Here is a 27,327-nt window from a genome sequence, read left to right as displayed (position 1 = left end):
CTTGCTTTCACCTTTTGTTTTTAACGTTTTATCATTTACAATAATCACGTGTTATTGCCAAGTGCTAGTCATGATTGTTTCTGTCTTTTTCTCAGTTCTCTGTCAGGAATGATGTGATTTTTGTTTCAACTGTGATTATAATGTTTTGTTGTTGTTTTTTTTTTTTTTTTTTTTGGTTTTGTTTTTAATAGCTCACCTGTCACACCGTGACAATGTGAGCTTTTGTGATCACCTTTTTTTCTGTCGTGTGTCCTTGTGCAACAATAGCTCGTCATCAATCTATAGAATCTAATGACTACAATTTTGCTTCAGTCTCCACCAAACTTGGTAAGAAGTGGCATCTAAATGATATTTTTTTGAAGTTGGAATATCGGTCATGTGGGCTCAAAAAATGGGTCACGATGTCAAATAATATATTGAAAAATACCTTGTCATCAGCTTAGATTTTTGTTTCAATTTTCATTTAACTTAATCAGAAGCTACATCTAGATGATATCTGGGTGAAGTTAAAAAATATGGGTCACGGACGGTCAAAAAGTAGGTCACAGTCAAATATTAAATTAACATTACTTGCCGGTGTAGAGGTCAAATATTTAAGCTAAGTCAGAAGTTGCATATCTAGGTCAACTTCAAAAACGGGTCATATTGGTCAAAAACTAGGTCACGGAGTAAAATAATATATTATGAAATGCCTGGTCATCAGCCTAGAGGCAACATTTTCTGCTTCAATCATCACCAAACTTTATCAGATGCTGCATGTTGTCCCCATGTACATGTACATCAAGATCAAGCTAAACGTTAGGTCATGTCAGGTAAAAAAGCTCACAGGGTCAAAAGTCTCAGTAGATAGCACACTTCCTCAGGTGAGCGATCCAGGATCATGTGATAATGATATACGTCATGCTTCTTCACAAAACCAAAATTTCACACAAGAAGTAAAATACATTTAGATAAGCATATCCTCGTTCAATTTAGTATCATTTTATATGTCAGGGGCGTAGCCAGGATTTTGAAAAATGTACGCAGTACGAGGGGGGAGAGTGTGGGAGGGGGTGTCCCCCTCCCACCGGTGGGGGTCCGGGGGACCTCCCCCTGGAAAATTTTGAAAAAAAGAACATGAAAAGACGCATTCTGGTGCATTTTAAGAAACGCATATAGCAACCCATGAAGAACTTTAGCATGCTGTGCTGCTTTGACCAAGTCACATTGAGGGTCTTGCATTGAATCCGTCAAAGGATTCAATGTATCTAAGGGACCGCTGACGCAACACAAAGCGACAACAAAGTCAAAAGACAGGACAGCCTTTTGAAGGCTTGACGCTGTGGACAGTTTTGGTGTCCATGCCAACTTGAAGGTCAGTAAGTGTTTCAAGAATTGACTTGAAGTGGGTATAGAAAGCAGTGATGCTTTCCGAGTGCTGAGACCACCGTGTTGGGCAAAACTTCTTTAAGGCTTCTCCGTCATCGTTATGAGAGCTATAAACTCCGAGACGTTTCGGAGAACTTGTGATAAAAAACAATACATCCCCAACAACGGTAAACATCGACTGCACAAACGCTACCCTGCAAGCATGACATATTGCTAAGTTTAGACGGTGGTTGCGACAGTGAATATACTTTGCGTTTGGAAATTCTGCAGAAAATCTTGCCTGCACTCAACGGTGACAACCGGACATGTTCCCAGCACCGTCGTAACCTTGTCCAACGATAAAGTTTGGGTTCAGGTTGTGTTTGTGTATTTCATCTAGTAGCAACTGGTGTAGTGTTTCATCTGTTGTTTCTGTTGTCTGAACAAATGAAAGAAAATCCTCGTGGAGCACATGCTTCCCGGAACTCTGACGTTCAATATAACGCAGACAAAAAGCAAACTGTTCTGTATTGCTGACATCAGCAGATTCATCTGCAAGAATAGAAAAGTACCTCGCATCTTGGCAACGGTGCACGATAGAGTCCGAAATCTGATTGCCGCATATATGTATGAATTCGTTTTGAATAGAGGGGCTTAAATACTGTGCATGTTTGGGAGAATTTGCTAGATGGTCGTGCAAATCACTGTCTACTTCAGCGCGATAATTTATCAAAGCTCTGAAGTTACTTTTTTCTTCTGTTTTGCCACGAAAGGCTATGTTTTGTTTTCCCAGCAAAACTATTGTTTTAACAATAGATGTCAAGGCTTTCTTATTTTTATCGACCTTGTTACTGTAAGCGTTCGAGCCAAACTCAACAACACTTTTTTCTTGATTTTGACATATTTTCATGAATTTGTCAGCTTTAGTCATTGCATTACTGTCACGGATCAGGTGATTTTTTATGCATCCCTATAATCCTAGACACATTGCTCCAGTCTACAAGGGGCTTAGCAACGAGAGTGTTTTCAGATGAATTAAAGACAAAACAAAAAAAAACAAAGAAAAATATGTGCACAAAAAACACCATTGACTGAAGGACTATACCTTAAATACGGGTAGTTTTCAGTATCAAACACTAGGTCAGGTACACGCCTAGCTGCCCCGCTTTTGCTGTGAGTGCTTTTAGGCTTTACCCAACTCCGCGAAGGCTCAAACCTTGATATTAAAGTCGACATTTTCATGGAATCAGACATCCGGAGTCTTCTTGTGACATCAATGGTTCCAATGTCTAGAAACCGCGCACCCAGGGAGCAAACCGCTGAGTACCCATCATTATGGCAGTGATCTGCCTGAAATTGTTTTGGGGAAGATGTGGACTTTTTGGGAGAAGATTTTGTGTTGTCATCCGAAAATGACTGAGAATTATCAGCAGGAACAGTTGATGAACTTTCACTGTCATCTGGAGTAGAATGTGGGGTTTTAAAACACTGAAAATGGACTTTTGTCCAGGAAGAGGTCGAGGAGGTTTTCTGGAGCTCATCTCTATTAAAAATATATATAGAGAGATCTATATAGAGCTCAAAAATGCCTTTGTAATATATATACATGTATATAGATATATATTTATCACATATATAATCTGTAATTTTTACAGAAATTACAAAGTATGAAAAAAAATTCAGTTAGATATTTGCGTACTCGTACGTGTATTATATTAATATAATGCTGTACTCTAAATAGTGACCAGAACCGAATCGCTACACATACATGTAAACGACAAGTTAGTGCTACGTAGGAGTGACGTCATCGGTATAGACGGAGTTAAATGTGACATTTTGGCAGGTGTCAAAACTGACCCAGATTATTGATTTAGGTTACTTTCGGTACCCAGTACTCTTGCACTAAGTTCAAACCCGTTTACACCATATCATGTTTATAAATTATACGTGTATTAAATGAAATACATTGGATATGAACTTGATTTTTTTTAAAAAAACAACATGCTCTTCAATATTTCATATTTCAAAAAGTCAAGTCAGCCAAAAAAGTATTACGCAGTTGCGTAAACTGCGTAATGGGCGCTACGTCCTTGTATGTAAAGATCCATCTCCAGAGTATGTAGAATTATTTAATCACTTCTGTGTGCACCACCGGCATATCTAACTCACATGGCACACTTCTTAAATGAATTTCGTTCACGTTTTATTGAAGTCACTTTCATTTTCTGAGTCCCGCCTGCCCTCTCTGCAAGATCGAACTTATGATCACTGAATTGCACAGATATACAAACTATTTAGCAAATAGAAAAATTAAAATAATTAAAAAAATAAATGGCTTACGCATCAATTCTTATATTATATGTTATTTGTATCCTGATACATTAAGTTCTTATATTTTACATATATTGCATGTTAAGAAAAAACACGCTCTTTAAGCTACATCATTCTACATTCTTTAAGACATATATAACACAAAAAAAGCCTGCAAATTATAGAATTCGAGAAGACTTTTTGAAGCCGCATCATATTTTGTTAAAGATTTAATCTTTATACCTGAACTGTATTACAAAATTGCTTTCTGTGAGAACATGGTCTGCGATGGACTTGTTGTGGGAACATTCCATAAAATGGCATTTTCTGTCCAATATGTGACTACGAGTAAAAATCATAGTTAATTATGGTGTTAAAGTAATCAATGGTTTATAGCGATGACTTATGCTATGACTTTTATCCACAAGAAAGTGGCTTTATGCAATTTTTCGTAACTGACTTGCAGTGAGAACTCCTCAGAGGGCAGACAGAGGAGTTCAGATGTCGAAAGTGGTTGAACAGGAATAGCGTTAAAACGACAAGGGTTTGGTAGGGATATCGTAGTACCGGGGGTAGCACTTTCAAATAGATTTCGAATCATGTGCATAATATTTACCCAATATATTGAATAAAAAACTTACGCCCTGATTTATAATTTTTGTTTACCTTTCCACTTTCATTTTCGAGCTTGTAGCGGGAACAAAATGACGTAGCGCAATCACGTGATTGGGCACACTGTGATATATATTTTTTAAATTAAAGTGTACACGTATATTTAATAAAAGCTGCCGTGTGATCAAAATTGATTCTGTGTGAATTTAATAGAAGCTGCCGAGTGGTCAAAATTGCTTATTTCGATTCACTTATGGTCTGGTGTAGAATTTTTCATGTGAGGAAGTCATACAACTGGCTTACGGATGGCCGGCAGTTCTATCAAGGTGCCCACCCATATATGAAATGATGCCTGGAGAAGTATCTGCTGTTATGACCTTAATTGTGCCCATGTGACTTTTAAACCAGCAAAATGCAAATACCGAGAAATATGCTTACAGTAATAAACAGCGCACTTTTTGTTGCTGAATTTGCGCAGAATTTACTCATCAGAACGTGTGCATATGGTTCGATACAACTGTAGATAGTTTGCATTAAAAAGAAACGTAATACAACATTAAGAGTCTTTACAATAACTATAAACCGTCTTTTACTTGTAATTCATACTCGAACGATTTCTTTATCTAGCCAATATCTATGTATTTTACACTATTCAAATACGCACAAAATCCAAATTTACATTTTCTTAGAAAACCATGGTCATAAACAATGCATATAACACAGACAGAATTATAAACAGACTATTTCAAGCACATTGCACAAAGAATTCTTCACAAAATTTTATTTTCAAACGAGCCAAAGAAAGTTCTTCAAACTCTATAAATTTGAAAGAAATTCCTGTCTAAAATCAATATTGAAACACTTACATATTCCGCTTCCTTTATAATATTCCAAACAAAACAACCCGTCATTTACTCGATATAATGAAAATATACCACTTAAGCAATTCCTAAACGTAGTGATATTGTCTTACGCGATCGAACGCCATTTGCGATTTGCAATAGGTACTTGTTTAATCCATTTTTAGTCTACCGACTTTTTTTCTGCCAATAATCGATAGAAATTGCCATCCTTAAACCTGTTTAAATGCCGTCCGAATCAGTGCTCGTGAAATAAAAAAATACCTTCCTTGCATGAGAACATATAATGCTGCGAACAGAAAGGCTTAAATATTTAAGTATATCATAAATAGATATAATGTTGATTAAGTATTATTACGTTCTTTTGTGATATTAATCCGACTTGAATACATAAATATACTAAGATATATTGAACCGCAACATGAAAATATTACTGAATGAATAAATGAAAATTTGATTTAATAAATACTCTTAATTTATTTATTCTTTAATCTTCTCTTGCACGATCATTTCGTTTATCTCTGTGAAAACATAATGGTAGGGCTTTGAAAAAAAAGAACCACATTTTCTTCATACTTGCAGCTGCACACTGCGAAGCATATTAAAAACTATGCATTGGTGTTTTTGCAATATTAATGTCTGCCTAGCAATAGATAAAACATGCCTTTAAAAATATTGCAATGTTGTTTGCTGAAACTCAGTTGAAGAAGACTGAGAGCATGTTTCACCTCCTTTTGTACCATTGGACGAAGGAATAACAAGCTGGCTTACGGGTAATTCCAGACTCCTGGTGTTTTATTTGCATGAACAATTGTGTCAACAATTTCTTTAATATCTGTGTGAGGTATTTTTCATTTCAGTTTTGTTCAGCAATTCGATAAAAAAATCTCTGTTGATCAACGTAAAATTGGGTCTTACAATATTAAGACTATTTTAGAAGAATTTTCACGTTGGCTTCTATGCACTGTGTTAAGGGGTTACATTTATTTGCACAGCTCTAAGTTACCTCAGGTAGTGATAGTAAAGTAGTTCAGCCTATTCATACACACTTCTCTGCAGCGTACTTGTATGTTTATGTATTATGCCTAGTGACAGGAAATACAGCAAAGGAATGTTGTTCTATTGATGTTTTATTCATGGACTTTGCTCGCTTTGACCTACATAACATATCAGCCTGAAAACAGAACCACAACAGAGGATAAAAAGGATCTTTTTCATAAATTATTGATATAAGTCTGGCGAGACCGTTACTGTACTTATAAATAGTCTTAAATCTAACCTTGAAAAATGTTATAAACGCCAGTCTTCCAAGGCAAGGTGTATTATTTATTTTTAAGTAAAATGTAATTAAGATATTTATATCATCTATATAATAATAACTGTCATCATTTTCATAATATTTCTTAAGGATATACGTTTTTGTTTCCATTTCCTACCTTTTCGAATACTTTTATTCAGAATAAATAAATAACAAGGCAAAGTTAAGCTGACGTAACATGAACATGAATATGCTGCATACGTTTATATCTCAAACACATATCTTCCATGTTTAGGATTAAAAATTTCACACTTGCGAAGAATTTGGTTTAATTCTTGACACAGACCGAACAGATTTTTTTCACATTTTCTCTGATCGATCTCACTTTCTGTGGTGATATAAAATACTCTTCACTATTCACTTTGCACAAGAAATTTGAGTATTTCTTGTGTCAAAAGTAAGCTGGATACCATAATGTACAGATATATAAAAGTACACATTTACAGCGTATGACCCTACCGGAAGCTACAACTAGGCCGACAGTGTGCAATACCCTTCTGTAAGCCAAATTATAAATGACACGTATGCCAGTTATTCGCCTCTATTACTAAAAAGAGTGGCTATTTTTATACCTGTTTTACTTCCTTTTTTTTACAGTTGTTAAAATATGATTCAACATTTTGTTTTATTTACTCCAAGTTGTACAGATAATGCGTTGATAAAAGTGGAAGATGAGCAATGCTTCTTATGATTGTATATTGTATATATGTAGTTGGGCATACACAATTTTACAAGTACAATATTTATTTCAAGGCCACGTTCATATGATGTATGGCGTTAAACATTTAAAAAAAGTATTATTTATAAATGCAATTACTTAAGATTTAATATTAAAACATCCAAAATTTATCAAAAAGCACGTTCACACGAGAGGCCAAAAATTGTTTAATCAATCGACTTGTGCATAATTTTCAACATGAAATCACAAGAGTTATTACACTGTGAAGTTAAGATCTTTAACAAATTAAACAAAAGACTTTGACAAATTTGTATGGAAATGTGATTTTGTACAAGTCCCTACTTTTGGTCAGTCACATTCCCCATATGTCCAAAAATGTGTGTCAGTAATGGGATTTCTTTATCATATTGATGTGAAGAATAATTTGTGAAAAATATGGTCTGACAAAAATACGCGTAACTTCACACGTTTAGTTTACTGGCATTAATAACAAATGAAACGAAATGATCAATCAGTTTCTGTTATATTTCATCACTCGTGTGTGTGTGTGTGTTGTTGTTGTTGTTGTTTTTTTTTGTTGTTGTTTTTTTTGTTTTTTTTTTTTGTTGTTTTTTGTTGTTTTTGTATAATTGCATTCTGTCTATTGGTTGATTATTTAGTATGTATCGAATGTCATCAAAAGCATAATATAATCTCGTCGGCAGACATAACGCGGATATTAAAACACGATTAACCAATGTGCATGCAATTAAGAAGCTGTTATTTAATACAGAAATGATAGTATAAACGCACTAAAAAGTGTCAGTGTGCCACATCGACATTATTCAGGTTAAACAAAATATTTTAGACGTGCACACTAGCATTTTAGATAGAAAATAAGCATGGTTACAGTTAAGATTTGTCAATGTCATATTAGGGACAAATTGCAGTTGGACTCTGAAACTAGGCATTTCCAGATATTTGCCAGTAAAAACATCATTAATAAGTGTGCTTAACGAATATGGACACTCCCGTACAAAAATAAGACAAACGGGTAATCAGCAATAACAAACAGCATCGATTACAAACAAGTTTTAGGTTTTTATGATCTGTTTGCTTGGTATCTTGTAATTGTTAAGAAGTAACGCCGTAAACATTAAAGATATGTATCAATTTTTTTCTTTTGGTCGTTTCAAAATTAATCATCGTTTTCTCTATCATAATTTCTTCTGTATCTGATAGTTTGACCTTTAGCTAACAATTTCATCTAATAAGTGTTTTCAATGTGAATAAGGAAATTGGAGGAGAAGTTTGGCTTTAAACTATTGTTTTTCCTTTTCAAAAGCATAATTGTTGTAGTTCTAAATATAGTCTCTGATGTCTTTGAAATGAAAGAAAATATCTTAAACTGTTGTTACATAATATGTGAACAATGGTATATTTCTCATTATTAGCCTTTGCGCAGATTATTTTTGTATCATTTAAAGCATACTTCAACCATGAATCTGATCTAAAACATTTTAAATGACGTAACACAATCTGAAAGCCACTTTCTTCGTTTTGTTTACAGTAACTAAGAATCAGCGTTATTGATCGCTAGTTGCGTCTTGCGGCTAGACTATTAGATGTTGACGCTTATTTTAATGAAACGTTCGATACAAAGTGTCTAGTTTCAAGCTATAAACATAATTACAATCAACATAAGACATGCCTTTGGTCATATACAAATAAACATATATAAGACAGACACATAAATAAATCAAAATATTAACAACACATCAAGAAGTTTAAATAACATTATTATAAACATTTCAATAAAGTCTTTGTTTGTTTGTTAGTTGAAAAACATCTATTATTTATTTTGCTAAGTTATTTGAACTTTTCTAATTTTGAGTTGACTTAAAACAATTAAATGTATACATACAAGGTGAATATAAATGACAATGATCTTTATTTCTAAGACTTCTATCTTTAGTGAAAACAACATAAAATGAAATTCAGCTTCAATCATATTTTGCTTGCATTTTTACATTACCGCTTCCCTCTATTATTGCTGTTATATGAACTCAAATCTAGGACGAGCTAATTTTCTTGTAAGAGCATCATTTTCAACAACACTAAGATAGTTTTCAAAACTAAATTCTTTTTTAAACTTACAATAATTTAGGCATAGACTGTATACTAGTAGATGCAGGCGAATTCTGCAAAAAAATATGGAAAACTGCATAGAACCAAAATGATGACCACGATCGAGTTTAAACGAGGTTCCAAACAACTGGTGATGTGATTGCAAATAAGCTCTCTGTACATAGTAAGGCTTGAAGAACTGGTATTTTTCATAAGTTTATAAAGCATTCCTAATATATCAGTATAACAGATAAAGGTATTCTTTTTTGTCACACCAATTAAATCCTAAACAAGTAAAGCTGGTCAACCTGCTTATTCGTCTCTAATCTACATTTACAGCATAAGATCTATGTTTCTCAAATACACATATTCCGTTTTTACCTAACATTTATATTCAGACATCATTTTTCTACGTGCTGTGATTCTAATTTTTCAGGGTTCATAGTAGATAATATAATGAATCTACAAACTTATACATGTTAGGTCTTCTCCAATATTTCAATGGTATATATGTGCGTCAAAGTTCACTACACATTTCAGCCGTGCCATGAGAAAACCAACATAGTGGGTTTGCGACCAGCATGGATCCAGACCAGCCTGCGCATCCGCGCAGTCTGGTCAGGCTCCATGCTGTTCGCTTTTAAAGCCTATTGGAATTGGAGAAACTGTTAGCGAACAGCATGGATCCTGACCAGACTGCGCGGATGCGCAGGCTGGTCTGGATCCATGCTGGTCGCAAAGCCATTATGTTGGTTTTCCCATGGCACGGCTCATTTCACATTATATTCAGACATCATTTTTCTACGTGCTGTGATTCTAATTTTTCAGGGTTCATAGTAGATAATATAATAAATCTACAAACTTATACATGTTAGGTCTTCTCCAATATTTCAATGGTATATATGTGCGTCAAAGTTCACTACACATTTCAGCCGTGCCATGAGAAAACCAACATAGTGGGTTTGCGACCAGCATGGATCCAGACCAGCCTGCGCATCCGCGCAGTCTGGTCAGGCTCCATGCTGTTCGCTTTTAAAGCCTATTGGAATTGGAGAAACTGTTAGCGAACAGCATGGATCCTGACCAGACTGCGCGGATGCGCAGGCTGGTCTGGATCCATGCTGGTCGCAAACCCACTATGTTGGTTTTCCCATGGCACGGCTCATTTCACATTCTATTATGAAATTTTACTAGTCTTCTAAGACGGTAAATCATGACTACAGCTCATTCCGCCCAGTTTCTTAACTGTTTTGTAACTCGAATTGCTACAGTATACTATTTACCCATGACATCAAACTATGAGGAAAAACAGTCATCTATGATGAAATTATTTATTTCAGAATTATTTAAAAGGGTGATGATTGACATTAAGTAATTAAACGTTTCAACAATTTTTTATTATCCATAGAGACAAATATATTGTACCGGAAGTCATTATTGTGACGAACACGCGTAATAAATCAGTCTTTTACACATTGTTGTTTATTTAGTTGCTATCCAACGACGCTGGTCACCTTTCACATTTACCTTTGGAGAACAGATGCTGTATGTACAAATAGTCTGAGGACATGCAATTGCATAGTTACTGTTTTATACGTATAATAAAGTTAGGAACAGATGTCTATACTGCCTTTGTTTAACCTAAAATTAGATCGATGTAACATCAGTGCGTCCATTACCTTTTTACGATTAATATCTAAGGGAAAATAGTCTAAATTTGCCAAAGATATGAAATTATATGTCGCTTTACGATTTTCATTTGAAATTGAACAAATTTGAAACATCGTTTTCTGTATTGCTCTAATATACTTTACCAATAAATATTTTACATGTTATAGTTACTTTTAGACTTAATTAACCATTACATTGTTGATTAGAGTAATTTATTTTACCTCATGTAATAAACTATAAAATCGGACATAATAACGTCTTTGAAACGATATATCTAAATTTGCTATGACATAGCTGTACTCTACAATAATTGTCTGATTTTTAAATACCTATCACTGCATTTTGCGTCATTTCAAACAATTGTGTAGCCATAAATCTTTGTTTGAAGTTGTGAACACATCTGTACGTACCTGACCTCGTGTACACATTAGCAACAACGTAAGTGCAGCAACTGTAAAGAATAGTTATAAAGAAGTTGTATAGCTTGGTTTGTTTGTTTGTTGCTCAAAGAAACGATATATGTTTAAACGGAACAAGAACAGATTTTGTTGCCATTGCACAAGTTACAAACATATACACAGATACTGTACAAACATGGACATGGGTCAATGTTGTTGTTAAGATGGCGACTTCAAAGGTTTCCATATCCTTTTCGTACAGCCAGCCGATTTTCAAGAAAATGCGCATCATACCCATTCATAGCAAATATTTGACAGTTAATTGCTTATTTAAAGGACAAAAAATTCCATTGAATTTTTGTTTGTCCCGTCGAGTCTGATCGGACGTAGTTCGACTTTACTTTAATTTTCTAAACTACAAGACTGTCAGACGCTACTGAAATATATCAAAGCCTTGAGATGTCTGGTGGTTGCGGGTTTTGCTAGATTTATTTTCATTTTACCAATCTTTAAATATACATGTATAAGAAACAAATACTAGTGTGCCTTATATCTAAGATAAACTCTGCCTGACCTTACATGAACAGCTGGAAGTCAGTGATGTAACCATGGGCTGGAATACCTAATAATTGACAGGTCTTATATAATCTAAATGGCCAGTGTGAATGGATAGAGGATGAGTAAGAACTGCTTGATCATTGATAATTCATCCGCATTGATCATGAATGCACTATTTTGTGTAGCACATGAACATCCTTTGGATGTGATTTGGAATCAAATAAAGATGCTACATGATTGTCAGAAATACATTTAACTATGGTAGCGGGATAAACCCGCAACCAAAATGATATTTGCGAATATGGCTCTCATTCTGGCAATAATCTGTCATAAAGTTAAATGTAAAGATACTGTGTAGTTTCTTGATGACTAAATCGTTTATCCATATCAAATAATAAGCGTATTTTAGCCATCAAATGGTTAATATATTTCGCTGAGTGGCCATCTTATATGCTGTTTAACTATTCTAGATTAGATGAGTTCAAGTTATTACATTTTTCTGTTTCATTCGGGACATAATAGAAAACCCATTTTACAGTTTAGACTTTCATGTACATCTGATTGTATGTTTGCCTTAAATTTTGATAGTATGTTTTCAGGCTGAGTATGTGCAAAGGTAAAAGATAACCGCATTTACCCCACTTCTACTGGTCGATCATTACCACATCGCACAACATCGTACCAACTGGCATTTACAAGACAAATATATTCGTATTTTTGTACATTGGAATGCTGTCAAATACTAAGACCTGTATCCTATTACAGCACTTTTATCAACAACCGGAATGAGAAAAGAATGAACCAGTCGTTTTGGTAATTTGCTGCTACATTTCTTTGTTGTGTGCTGAAAAAAGCTCAGCAAAGTACCATATCGTGGTCGTGTTAATCCAAACATAGGCAACCGATGACAAGAGGGATCAGATTAACTCTACTGATATTTTCTTATTTGACTTTATCTTATTTCATACAATAGCCAAGGACCAGTGGCTACACTGGTTACGCTGGACATGCTTTCGGCTGCATTTAGTCAGGCGAATAGTAAAGCAACAGTTGGGTAACTGAAGATTCACACGATCAACTATGACATCGCACGACCATGACTGTTAAATAAAATCTGAAAAGCAGATCCCCCGGAAGCACCGAGAACAAGGCAAACAGCGAAAATTGCAGACTCGGCCTGATTGAGTCCGCCAATGACCAGCAATGGAAAATGCAACACTGCCCACGCCCCCCAGCACCGGCTTAAGCAGTATTCAATCTTCAAATCTAAATGAGTTAAAATCAATGATCCCGAAGGACCAGAAAATATAACAACACTGAGATGAAGTCGGGGCGACTTTTTACGGCCGCTACACAGCACTTAACACCCGCTGTTATGAAGTAAATAAAATCTGAAAAGCAGATCAACCGGAAGCACCGAGAACAAGGCAAACAGCGAAAATTGCAGACTCGGCCTGATTGAGTCCGCCCATGAGCAGCAACGGAAAATGCAACACTTATCTATGACCAGGTAAGACCACCTACGATCCCATTTGGTTGCAGGCAGGGTTCTTTTTTTATATGATTGAAAGCCTACCTCCCTACAACCGAATTTGGTCAAGCGACCTTCAAGAATAATCCACGTTTGCCAAGGACTTTTGACATGACTTTTCTTTTCTGATCGTAACTGTTATAGGTTGTCATTTGTGTCATTATGTTGCTGGTACTTTATGATTAATAAAAAAAACGACGAGGAACATACAGTTGTAGTGGCAGGTTTGCGTTTAGGCAACTGATGCAGAACTAATTTTTATTCCGGAAAATTATGTTATGACCTGTATATCAAAGCCACGTTTATATGATGAATGAAACAAAACAATAAAAGGGCAAAATTTATCATTACACACAAAAGACTTGTACGAAATCCTGTGAAAATGTGATTTTGTGGAAGCCCCTAGTTTTGGCCAGTCGCATTCCTCATATGTCAAAGAGCGTATTTTTTCATAGTAGTAGGAAGAATATAATTCGTAAACAATATGGTAACACAAAAGAAAAACATGTAACTTCACGGTTAGTTTATTGGCAAAAGAAATAAAGGAAATAAGTGATCAATCAATTATTTTTACATGTCATTGGATTTTTTTGTTTATTATTTAGTATTTATCGGATGACACTGACAGCATAATATTATCCCACCGGGAGACATAACACGGAAATTTAAAACAAGATACATCAATGGATCTGCAATTAAAAGCTGTTGTGCAATACAGCAATAATAATATAAACGAAGTTAAAAGTGCAGCATGAATAATATTTTTCAAATAAAACAAAATATTTTAGATGTGCACACACTAGCAGTTTTAGATGAAATATTGAGATTTGTCAATACAATTACAGCTGGTCGCAGGAACTTGTAAAAATTAAAGATATGTATCAACTATTTTTCCGTTTCAAAATTAATAATTGTTTTCTCTATCATGATTTTCTTCTGTCTCTGATAGTTTGATCTGGAGTAATCCCTTTATCTTACAATTTGATTCCACATCTATCTAATTAGTGTCTTCAATGTGAATAAGGAAATTGGAGATAAAGTTTGGTTTTAAATTATGTTTTCCTTTTCAAAAACATAATTGTTGTAGCTCTAAATAAACTCTGTGATGACTTTGAAATGAAAGAAAATATCTTAAACTTTGTTACAAAATATTTGGACAAGTTATTTTTCTCATTATTAGCCTTTGTACATATTATTCTTGTATCATTCAGAGTATATTTCAAGCATGAATCTGATTTGAAACATACTTTAATCACGTAACGCAATCTGTAAGCCATTTTATTCATTTTGTTTGCATTAACTACGAATAAGCGTTATTGATCACCGATTGTCTTTTGTGTCTTGTGACTATTCTATACTAATTTCATATTTACATGTTTACAATCAACATAGGACATGCCTTTAGTCATATACAAATAAGCATACGTAAGACATACGTACACAAATAAATCAAACTATTAACAATAGCTCTATATCAATAAGTTTAAATAACATTATTATAAACATTTCAAGGAAGTCTTTGTTTTCTTAGTTAAAAAGCATCTTTTATTTATTTTCGATAAGTAATGTAATCTTTTCTTATCCTGCGTTGACATAGAACAATTAATATAAATAACAAGGATCTTTATTTCTAAGATATTTCTGTCTTTAGTAGAAACAACATTAATTGAAATTCAGCTTCAATCATAATTATTTTGCTTGCACTTCCCTCTATCATTGCTGTTATAACGACCGGTGAACTTAAATCTAGGACAAGCTATTTTTTTTTTTGTAAGATCATCATTTTCAACAACACTAAGATAGTTTTCAAACCTACTTAATTGTTTCTAATCTACACTTACAGCGTAAGAGCTATGTTTCTCAAATACACATATTCTGGTTTGACTTAACATCTATATTTAGACATCATTTTTCTGAGTAGTGTAATTCTATTTTTTCAGTGTTCATAGTATATAACATTATAAATCTACAAACTTATACATTTTTGGTCTTGTCCAGTATTTCAATGGTATATATGTACGTCTAAGTTTACTATACATTTCACATTCTATTTACGAATTAAGTCTACGTGGACTGTGAACACCTAAGACGATCGATTTTTCAAGGGGACCGTCTGAACATGATAATTTTAATTTATGTGTGGTAGGAAAACATTCCAATAATGATGGTAAGGTCTGGCTTATTATGTTACCGCACAGGATAAGATTTGGATTTGTCTGCCCGTCTGTCTGTTCGCCAGAGAAGTGTTTTGTTATGCATATCGCAAAAAGTATTTGATCTAGCGTCATAACACTTTCCCAAAAGGTTCTTCAATATTATAAGTTGCGCATCTGCGACAAAGTTGAAAAGATGATCTTATATGTTCACAATGTATCCGTATTCCATCGTCGTCGTCGTCCGAAATGAAAATAAATCTTAACTGGGTTAGCTGGGATCAAAATGTAGGTCAGCAGGTTAAACATTGTGAAAACTGTAAAAAACGTAATATATCTTGCGTCTCCATTCCTTTGTTGTTATTATACGCCCGAAGGAACGTATTTTGGTGTTCGTCTGACCGTCTGTCTGTCTGTGTGTCCGTCTTAGGGGTCAAAGGTCATATAACTTTGTTTCGAGTGCGATGTGTAACTCTTAAACTGCTTGAAGGATTTAAAAATACTTGGCACAAATGTTCACCACATTGAGACGATGTGCAGAGCTCATAGCTCGCTTCAAGGTAAAGGTCACACTTAGAGGTTAAAGGTCACATGACTTTGTTTTGTATTTATGTTGCTTTGCATTGCGGTGCTCTTGTTTTTATTTGGTAGATTTTTTTTTTTGTTCACTTACAATATTTTTTATTGAATTACTTCCCTTTTATGTTACTAGAAATAGGTTATTTTGTAACTTTTTTATTATTAGCCGTAGGTAAAAGCCGAGACCACTTTTCTTTGGTACAACATGGATTGTACCTGCAAAGTTAAGGTGTTTGTTGTCATTTTCCTTAGGATTTCAACAGTAAAGTTCTTTAAATTGTGCTCCCATCCTCTGATATTTGACTTTATCAAAACCTTTGGGGGCCTCCGTGGCCGAATGGTTAAGGTTGCCGACTTCAAATCACTTGCCCCTCATCGATGTGGGTTCGAGCCTCACTCGGGGCGTTGAATTCTTCATGTGAGGAAGCCATCCAGCTGGATTACGGAAGGTCGGTGGTTCTACCCGGGTGCCCGCCCGTGATGAAATAATGCACGGAGGGGCACCTGGGGTCTTCCTCCACCATTAAAGCTGGAAAGTCGCCATATGACCTATAATGTGTCGGTGCGACGTTAAATAAAAAAAAAAATATATATCAAAAACTTTTACCCAAAATTCTAAATTAAAAAGGGACATAACTCTGTCAAAATTCAAATCACAGTTATGAGGATTGTTTTTCCTGGTGTAGACTTCGATACTGAATAACTATTTTAAGTTTAAAGTCAATAGCTTTGATAGTAACAGAGGCATTTGACTTTATCAAAAACTTTAATCAAAAATTCTAATTTAAAAGGGGTTATTATTCTGTCAAAATTCAAATCAGAGTTATAGGGATTGTTTCTCCCGGTGAAGACTTTGATAGTAAATAAGTATATTAAGTTTCAGATCAATAGCTTTGGTAGTAACAGATATATTTGACTTTATCAAGAACTTTAACCAAATATTCTAAGTTAAAAAGGGGCATAATTCTGTCAAAATTCAAATCAGAGTTCTAGGGATTATTTATCCTGGTGTAGACGTTTATAGTAAATAAGTATTTTAAGTTTCAAGTCAATAGCTTTGATAGTAACAGAAATATTTGACATTATCAAAAATTTTAACCAAAAAAATCTAAGTTAAAAGGGGCATAATTCTATCAAAATTCAATCAGAGTTATGGGGATTATTTTTCCTGATGTAGACTTCGATAGTAAATAACTATTATAAGTTCCAAGTCAATAGCTAAAAAGGGGCATAATTCTATCAAACCAGAGTAACGCAGATTGTTTTTCCTGGTGTGGACTTCGATAGTAAATAATTATTTTAAGTTTCAGGTCAATAGCTTTGATAGTAACAGAGATATTTGACTTTATCAAAAATTTTAACCATAAATTCTAAGTTAAAAGGGGCATAATTCTATCAAAATTCAATCAGAGTTATGGGGATTATTTTTCCTGGTGTAGACTTCGATAATAAATAACTATTATAAGTTTCAAGTCAATAGCTTTGATTGTAACAGAGATATTTGACATTATCAAAAACTATAACCAAAAATGCTAAATTAGAAAGTGGCATAATTCTGTAAAAATTCAATCAGAGTTATGGGGATTGTTCTTCCTTGTGTAAACTTTGATAGTAAATAAGTATTTTAAGTTTCAAGTCAATAGCTTTGACAGTAGCAGAGATATTTGACTTTATCAAAACTTTTAACCAACGGAGACGCCGACGCCGACGCCGGAGCGAATGCAATAGCTCTACTTTTTCTTCGAAAAGTCGAGCTAAAAACAGGCACGTCCAAATTTTATATCACCTACCGCATAGTGATGATATAATAACTCAAACCCTATTGCCGTTATAAACTCTTTTTCATATCGCGCATAATATAATTAAACTATGTTGAGACAGTCCCCTTGAACAATCTATCGCCTTAGGTGTCCACAGTCCACGTAGACTTAATTCGTAAATGTCTATTATTAGGTTATTTAACATTGTTCTGTACAATACGGTGATATATTTGGACAACTACCTAGCTGAGAAAACCATATTGGACGAGCCGCTAGGCGAGTTCAATATGGTTTTCTTAGCTGGGTACGAGTCCAAATATATCTCGTATTGTACAGTACAATGTTAAATAACCTTTTTATTCTATATCTGTTTTATCTTACTATAATAATAGTTTAAATTAAAAATGTTTCACTGAATATTGTATTCCTACCTTTTCTAGTTTCTCCCAGCTTGGTACGAGTGCAAATATATATTATACAGAACAATGTTAGACCTTAAATAACCTTTTTATTCTATATTTATTTCACTTCATACGTAATATACGCAATTCATTGAATGTTGTTTTTTCTGCGTATCATCATTAAAAAAGTATATGGTGCGTGCAACCTCCCTACCTAGCCATTTGGCAATTTGGGTGATAATAATACTTGGCCGAGATATTATGCCCACAAACATTGTCAGCAAGTTTGGCGAAGATCGGATGAAAACTGTTCGACTTAAAAGAGCGGACAAGGCTAAATTCCCCGTTTTTCGAGTAATTCAAGGACTATAATCAAAGAGTGTCTGGTACAATTTGGCTGGTTATCGAAACTGGCCGAGATGTAATGCCCACAAACATTGTCAGCAAGTTTGGTGAAGATCCGACGAAAACTGAATTATAGAGCAGACATGTTTTGGATGCTGACCGCCCGTCGGTTGCCATTCATAATCTTCTCCATTTTGTTTCTTAACCGTTAAATAAAAACTGCTGAGGTAGCTATTCAGACAGTCAGGGCTGATACCAATTTCTAGGTTTCGTCCGGAACGGCTTCTTTAAGCGACTTTTCAAAAATTCCAACATCTGATGATCCTTTTTACTGTATTTTTAAGTTTTTGATTATTAACGAACGTTTTAATATCTAAATCAGATAGCATTGTTATCCCTTGAATCGTTTTTGTGTGTTGTAAACAAAAAAAACTCAAATCCAGATTTCAAGATCCATAATCAAACTCTGTATATAGAGCGCCTACTTCATCCGATTTACATTCGGATTATTTTCACGCGTTTCGGGCTTTATCGTATGTTTAACATGGGACTGTTGAACCGTCCAAATACAGAAAATACAGTATTTTTTGTACGCACGTGCGTCCAAATACAGAAAATACAGGATTTTGTACGCACGTGCATCCAAATACCGTAATATATTGTACGGTCACGTGTTGCAAATGAACGTTCGCGATTGGATAGATAAAATAGGTATAGAATAAAAAATGATACTCGTCTTCTAAGACGTTACAAACATGACATAGTCTTTCTTTTAATGGTTTCGCTACTGGCCTGCCTTGACCAACGCCCTGCTAATATTTGCAGTCTATGAGAAGAAACTCTTAATCTGTAAACTAATCTAAGTATGACTGGAACCTAAAATTCGAGATGTTTCTATAAGATAATGCTCTACTAGAGTTTTCGTATCTCTTGTGCCAATTTTGCCTAAACCGATCATGTGACCTTTCTTTTACTACAGACAGAAACATACACTTTGTTATAACCACAGATCATAGAAACCAAGAGTACATAACAAGCTTTTCATCAAAGAACACTAATACACCTTATTTAGTGCAGCGTCTAGATCGTATTTGATCATTATATATCCTTGTGAGACATATTTATTTCATATATTTCAACTCAGTAGTTTATGATATTGTAATAGTGCACAGTCTTAAAATTAACTCGACCTTATTCATCATATACGAAATCATTTTGTATGGTCTTTTTTACTCCAAGTGATTTCTTACAAAAATGTAAATGTACTCTTTCAATGGCGAAGCCGCATACTTCACTTCCTTTATTCAAAATAGGAGCTACAAATTTATCAAATAAATCTAATATATGCTTAGGACTTATATATGTAAGTTTGTATAAATACTTATTTAACTTAAATATAGCTTTCTGAGCTTGCCTAGATAGTGTACTCTGTACTTAAAGAACCACCACTAGTACAACCAAATCCTAAATAACTAAACAATGTCATATTCCTGATCATCATAATAACATTTAAGATTTCTAGGAACTGCGCCACCTCTTTTAAAAATCATTACTTTTGTTTTTGTTGTATTTACTTTCAACATCCAAGTTTTGCAAAAATCTGCTAACAAATTAACCGAATATCGAAGTCGGGTTTCCAGCGGTCTTGGAACACATGTTCGCTTTACTGCAATATGCATACTTTTGCATTATGTATACAAGCAACTATAGAAGCACTGGACGTTTAATTGTTTAGCTTATACATGTACGCAAAATCTCCTAATGCTACCTTTGTAAATGAATATTTCAAAATGTTGTGCTTCAAGAGAATTCCTATAGTTTTTTTCCTTTCATAGATTTGTTTTTTTAAATTCACATATATGATAGGAAAATTTGTGCTGAAAACAATGAACAAATAAAAACAATAGGTCACTAGGCTTGTTTTTGTGAAAAATTGTTTTGAACACACCCACTGTTGCTGAAACTGCCAGCGATTTTTCAACATTTTCATAATTTTCTGTTTTTTTATAAATGCCAACCAAAATATACATCAAGACAGCACAATACGGTTTTTTTCTTTTTACAGATTTTATTATATACTTATTTGATATCATAGTCATATTTGTAATACTCTATCCTTACAATAATGGGTACAAATGGGAAAAAAGTTGTTTCATATTTACTTTTGTGAACTTTTTTTCAATGAAAAATACCCATAGTGAAGAATATTATTTTAGATTTTGAAAAAAACTCTTTCATAGAATTTTTTCCTGTTTTTCTTGTGTATAGATAATTGTATTGAGAACATAAAAATGGCTAAAAATGTATGGGTCACCAGGCTAAATTTATGTTAAGACCGCTAGAATACAACACCTGTTCGGACGGAAAATGGCGCGAACCTGGCCAAATTGATTACATGTATGTCTGCTAGAAGTTAAAAAAGTTTTAAAAATTCTTAATACTTTCTATAATTTAATACTAAATAATCTGAAAGGTGATATTGTCTTATCAGTACTAAGTCAATTATCTTACATTTTATGAACAACACTGTCTTTGTACTAAAATGCGATGTGAAAACACAACCACAAAAATAGCCAGATACCTGTCAGGCATGATACTTGTCGATACAACATAAACTAGTATCAATATTTGATTACTGATAAAACTTATCAAAAATGTTATTTCAATCAAGATTCCTCATATTTAAGATTGTCTATCACGTGTTTCAACAAATGTTGACTTCACTTCAGTTTTCCATAGAAAGTGTCGGCTGCGCAGAAAGATGCGCATAAAAGCTATAGGAATTCCCTTTAAATTCAGCTGATTCAATGCGCATTTATCGCAGATCTTTGTGCACTTGTAAGTTCCAAGAAGTTGAAAGTAATCATCCACAAGACACTTGTTTCATTGTCCCGGGCAAAAATAAGTACATAGATATACGCAGATAAAATATTAGTGTTCAAACAACATTTTTGACTTGGTCAAAGAACGAAATAACAGTATTAAGGTGTATATATCTCACTCTGTTTATCTATGATATATGCCACATTTTCACAACACGTGTAACGAGTTATCCGATGTGGTCTAGTGATAAGGATTCCTGGTTTTCACCCAGGCGGCCCTGGTTCGATTCCCCGCACCCGAATTTTTTTTATATTTCTACTAGTAATAAAGTCATTTAACATACAATCTGGACACCCAGACTTAACAGTCTCTTTATTGCCCCTCTTTGTTATATAGCCGCAAGTGAAATTTGATCTTTTTCATATGATGAAGTGAAAATTAAGAAGGCATATACATGAATAAATACTTGAATTTTCAGATTTTTATATATGCTATTCTATATGCTTGAAAATGTCATTTCTTAACACAACAATAACACTGTTAGTGCAGCCGATACCCAATCTTGTTTTCGAAATAAATGAAAAGTTACCTAAACAAAGATATAAAACCCGAAAGTTTAGATGTATGAGCTGCTCACAATACATACTTGGTTTATTTTCTGGCTTGCGTCTGAAATTAAAAATAAAACGGATTTTCAAGTAGTGTTCCTTTGCAGCTGATTAAATGTCTTGTACTGGTAAGCGTACTGGATATAATCGTGTACTAGAGGCGGGTAGTGGCTATCCTTACTTGAGCAAGTGTTTGACAAAGAGATTTATTTCACCAGTCATACAAAATTTTCTCTTTGAATGATACAGATGAAATCGCTGCTCAAGGATATCAAGGTGGTTACGAAAAATATAATATAAGAAAATGTCTCATTGCAGTGAAAAATAATTACAATGAAAATATGCATTTGATTTCATCAATATTCCGCAATTTTTCATTAGAAATAGATGTAAATGAAATCTAAAAATCTTGGAGAATGGGATATACTTTCCAACATTAACATCATGGCGTCATGTTTTCGTGTGTAATGTTGCCCGACACGCGTCACTGGGCGCCGGTAAACCCGTTGAAAAGACATAAAATAAAAATAAAAGTCGTTTGTTTTACATGTAAAATATCTTTCACTCGTGAATACCAGATTTTAAAGTTTCATTCTCGGAGAAAATATTGCATTTGGTGTTCTCTTGGTGAAAGAACTGAAACTAGCTAATATCCTGTATCCCATAACTGGTTAAAATATTTTGTATGTAATATTTACCTTAGACGTAATGCTTTATCTATTGTCCTTTCGACAATGGTTACACAATTTTGTTCACTGTATAAACACACGTTTGGGTTCTGCTCTTATGAACGCATTATATTCAATAATTCAATCATTCTGTTTATTGTTTAGTTTGTAACGTACTTTTATCTAAGCTACCTGGAAGAACGCGATGTTCTGGTAAAAATATTGTAATTAGAATATTGTCGAAAGGTTCACTCGTTCCAAGATTGTTTCATTTAGAGAGTAAAGAAAACAGAAATTCTATAAAGTTGTGTAAACAATACATACTATGGAAACAAAAGGGCAGCTGATTTATTCGGGGTGATGGGGCCTAGTCTCCCGAGAATACAACGGGTACAAAATGGCGACCTTTACAATTTCAGTTTTATGTCATCATTTAAATCAATGAAGACCAAAAAGGGAATTGTGGATATCGCGTTACTGACAACATACCCGTCAAAACAGAGTGAACGAGGTGATACAGTTACTGTGATGACACTACCTGACTATGGAACCAGGGCTCGTGAGTTAAAGCCTCCGCTCCTCTCGCTAAAATCAAAAACATTTGGATGATAGTACGGCTGCTTTACGCATGGCATGTTAAAAACCGCGAAGCTTCTGGAACTTCGCATTACTCTCCAATTACAAGCTAGGGAAATTACCTATATAAGATAAAATAGTGGAAAACCACAGGTCGCCCAACACGACATAAACGAAAATGTTGTAGGCTCGGTTTGACTGAGCCTGTTCATTGACGGTAGTGGAAATGAAAGCTACCGTCTATGCCCTCTAGCTCCGGGTTGAGCAGAACTCAACATTTACACATGTTAAAAGTACCAGAATATAATCTAAAGACATCCGCAGATGTGTTCATACGGCGGTGCACATGGAACAGAGTCCAATTCCATGAAAAGCGGCGTATGGTCCCCATATAAAAATAAGGCTCCATTTGCAGCTATAAAAAGTTTAAAAACAAACAAACTCCCGTTGATTAAACAATTACCGAAAGAGTAGGGTATTGACGTACACACATTGTTAGTTAGAGCAATACAGATCATTCCGCCCCGTTACTTAACTATTTTATAACTGGAATTGATATATTGTATACTATTTACCTATGACATCATACTATGAGGAAAAACATTGATTAATGATAAAATTATTTATTTCAGAATTATTTAAATGGGTGATGATTGTCATTAAGTAATTTAACGTTTCAACATTTTTTACTATCCATAGAGAAAAATATATTGTACCGGAAGTCATAATTGTGACGGACACGCGTAACAAATCAGTTTTCTACACAATGTTGTTTATTTAGTTGGTATCCAACGACGCTGGTCACCTTTCACATTTCCCTTTGGAGAACTGATATTGTATGTTCATACACTTAATCTTTTATACTACGGCTTTTGTTTAATATAAAATTAGATCGATGTAACATCAGTGCGTCCACTACCTTTTTACGACAAATATCTAAAGGCAAATAGTTTAAATTTGCCATAGATATGAAATAATATGTTGCTTTACGATTTTCATCTATAAATGAACAAAGGACTTCGGACACTATCATATGCTTCTAGCCTACATTTTGAAGGCAAAATTCCCATTAAGTATTTAAACAATATCCAAATCGTTTCGAGTCAATGATAAACCAATGTATTAGTTAATTTATTACAGAAGAAACTGGTTTGTATCTGTTCCTATCAAGATGTTTTTCTTATTTTATCTAGGCCAGGGTATATTTTCTTGAAAAAATAAAATATTTAATTTCCGTAAAAATATAATGTCATCACTTTGCGGAAGTTCTAAATATATGAATTCCAGTCGAATAAAGTGACAAAATCATTTTATTTAAGGAAAAATTAACATTTTAAAATTAAAATCTATAAATAAATAAAAAATAGAACAATATTTTTGCAAGCAACCTGTACTTGATTTATCTATACACTGTTCGTAATGTTAAGTTATTGATGCATTACATGTGTGAATAGGTATACATGTATAAGTGACCGGCCAGTTTTATTACAGTGGTTCAGGTAGTTATTTAAATACATGTACATGTCTGTATAGTTCTGTTATAAGTGATGGCAGATAGTTTAGTGCTGCATAACATTATTACTAAGAAAAGGCAGTCATCTTATCAAGGCCGTAGGGTTGGTTCTTGTTTGGGATAAGTACCAGTGGCACAGATAACATTTGAGCCGCGCCATGAGAAAACCAACAGATGGCATATATAAATACGGCTAGACGCGAAAACGAACTAAAAGGTCCAGTCGAGTTTCAGGTGGATTTTTTATGCAGCGACTGGATACATTTTTATTACATGTTTAAGCCAAATGAGCCGTGCCATGAGAAAACCAACATAGTGGCCTTGCGAACAGCATGGATCCTGACCAGACTGCGCAGATGCGTTTTCGCGTTTAGCCGTACTTATATATGCCATCTGCAATGGAAAGCGGCTTGACACATCACTGTCGTGGCAACACACTGAATGTTTTATTTTATTTTGTTGGGTTTAACGTCGCACCGACACAATTTTAGGTCATATGGCGACTTACCAGCTTTAATGGTGGAGGAAGACCCCAGGTGCCCCTCCGTGCACTATTTCATCACGAGCGGGCACCCGGGTAGAACCACCGACCTTCCGTAAGCCAGCTGGATGGCTTCCTCACGTGAAGAATTCTACGCCCCAAATGAGGTTTCGAACCCACATCGATGAGGGGCAAATGGTTTGAAGTCAACGACTCTAACCACTCGGCCACGGAGGCCCCTCACACTGAATGTGAAACCGTCACTGATATGTCCTGCCATGAAGCTACTGTTCTTGACTTATACATCACAGGCATATCAATGCCAAGCGTTATTTCTGTTGGATAGACTATAGTCAGGATCAGATTAACTGCTGTGCACATTTTTTCTTTGGTGTTTAGGTCTAGTCCACCGCAAAGAACAGTCTTCAGTTCAGTTTTCACAGAAGGAAGAACATGAAGTGATTAATGCGTGTGACATTTAGTATGTGTCTAAAAAAATAAATATAAACGCACAGAAGAAAATGAAAAAATAAAGACATGAAAAATATATAAGAAATACAAAAAATAATAAAAAAAAAAATGGAAAACAAATTACATCCTCATCGCTAGTGGCGTGCGCGTCGCGAGGGGGTGGGGGGCGGGGGGTCATGCAGCCTGGTGTGTTGCAAGTATGTTAAAGCACATATTTGTCAATCTACTGCAACAAACAACCAAGATATAAGCCAATGAAAATTTAACCCAACGAATAATAATGAATTCACAGTATTTGCTTCTTTCACTACTTTACATGTATAAAATGCCTATGTGTACACTTTCAAACATTTGTATAGTATTTGAGTTACAAACAGATGTAAAACTATGTGACTTTCAATTTATTAAAAATGAATATAAAAAGTATTGGTTACTTTACATTTGGGAACACCCTGTAGTTATATTTTTTGTTTAAAAGTACTGTTCCACCCCTTGCATCAACACAATAGTCATACAAAATGTGTACAATTAATATCTACATATGCTGGCCAAATATGGTTTTGATGCACGGGTGGGAACAATGTTGTATAAAGCAAAACACTTTTTATATCTATATAACAAGGTACGTAATTCTATTTAGAACAAACACCACTGTTCTATAAAACAAATATTGAAAATTTGACTTTAAGAAATAATCTCAAATATGTATTTTGATGGTATATGTAATTAAATACTTATTTCTTAGTAGTTCATTTTTCACTCTTGGAGTAGGCAAATTCATATAGTAAGTGTCCAAAGCCCTTTGAAACTGCTCTAATATACTTTACCAATAAATATTTTACATATTATAGTGTGTGTTAGACTTAATTTACCAATGCATATTTTATTAGAGTAATCTATTTTACCTTATATGATAAATTACATAATTGATGTAAGGCACAATTGCATGCATAATAACCGTTCTTCGAAGCGTTATATCAAAATGGCTGTGACAGTTTTATTCAACAATAGTTGTCTTATTTTTAAATTTCGTTTTGCATCAAACAAATTTGTAGCCATAAATCTTAAAGTTTGAAGTTGCGAACACATCTGTTCATTTAATGTGTTTGTTTGTTGATCATAAACAACAGAACAAGAACAGATTTTATTGCCATGGTACAAATTACAAACAATTATACAAATTTTGGACAAACATGTACATGGACAGGGATCAGTGTGGTTGTTAAGATGGTGACTTCACAGATTTTGATATCCTTTTCATACAACCGATTTTTGAGAAAATGTGCAGCATACTCATTCATAGTAAATATATGACATTTAATTGCTTACATAATGGACAAAAAATGTCAAAGATTTTAGAAAATAACAAAAACCATCGACTACATGTGTACAAACTAGTAGTACAACGTAAAAGAAGATCCGTTAGAAGCATCGAATGCAACTACGTCAATAATAATTAGACTCGGTATAATTGTGTTCTTCAGAGAGGTAATGATATAAAAAATAAGCATGCACATGTGAAATTTCAGTGCCTTGTGTTTTATTTGCATTTGTAAATT

General features: G+C 34.2%; 2 protein-coding genes across 3 annotated transcripts in view; both read right to left on the bottom strand.

The window, feature by feature from the left end:
- Window positions 1-27,327, bottom strand: part of LOC123563413 (sodium/calcium exchanger 3-like) — a 95,399-nt gene that overhangs the window by 26,305 nt on the left and 41,767 nt on the right. The window lies entirely within an intron of this gene.
- LOC128548941 (uncharacterized) lies at window positions 1,655-2,278 on the bottom strand. Its single transcript, XM_053524677.1, has one exon. The coding sequence runs from the start codon at window positions 2,276-2,278 to the stop codon at window positions 1,655-1,657; it is 624 nt and encodes a 207-aa protein (XP_053380652.1).

The sequence above is a fragment of the Mercenaria mercenaria genome, chromosome 2, assembly GCF_021730395.1.
Source record: "Mercenaria mercenaria strain notata chromosome 2, MADL_Memer_1, whole genome shotgun sequence".
Lineage (NCBI taxonomy): Eukaryota > Metazoa > Mollusca > Bivalvia > Venerida > Veneridae > Mercenaria > Mercenaria mercenaria.
Note: the sequence above shows the minus strand (reverse complement) of the source record. Positions and strands in the feature narration are given on the sequence as shown.

Bases quoted from the DNA above. Each gene is read 5' to 3' on its own strand.
- LOC128548941 (XM_053524677.1), bottom strand. From the start codon at position 2,278: ATGACTAAAGCTGACAAATTCATGAAAATATGTCAAAATCAAGAAAAA.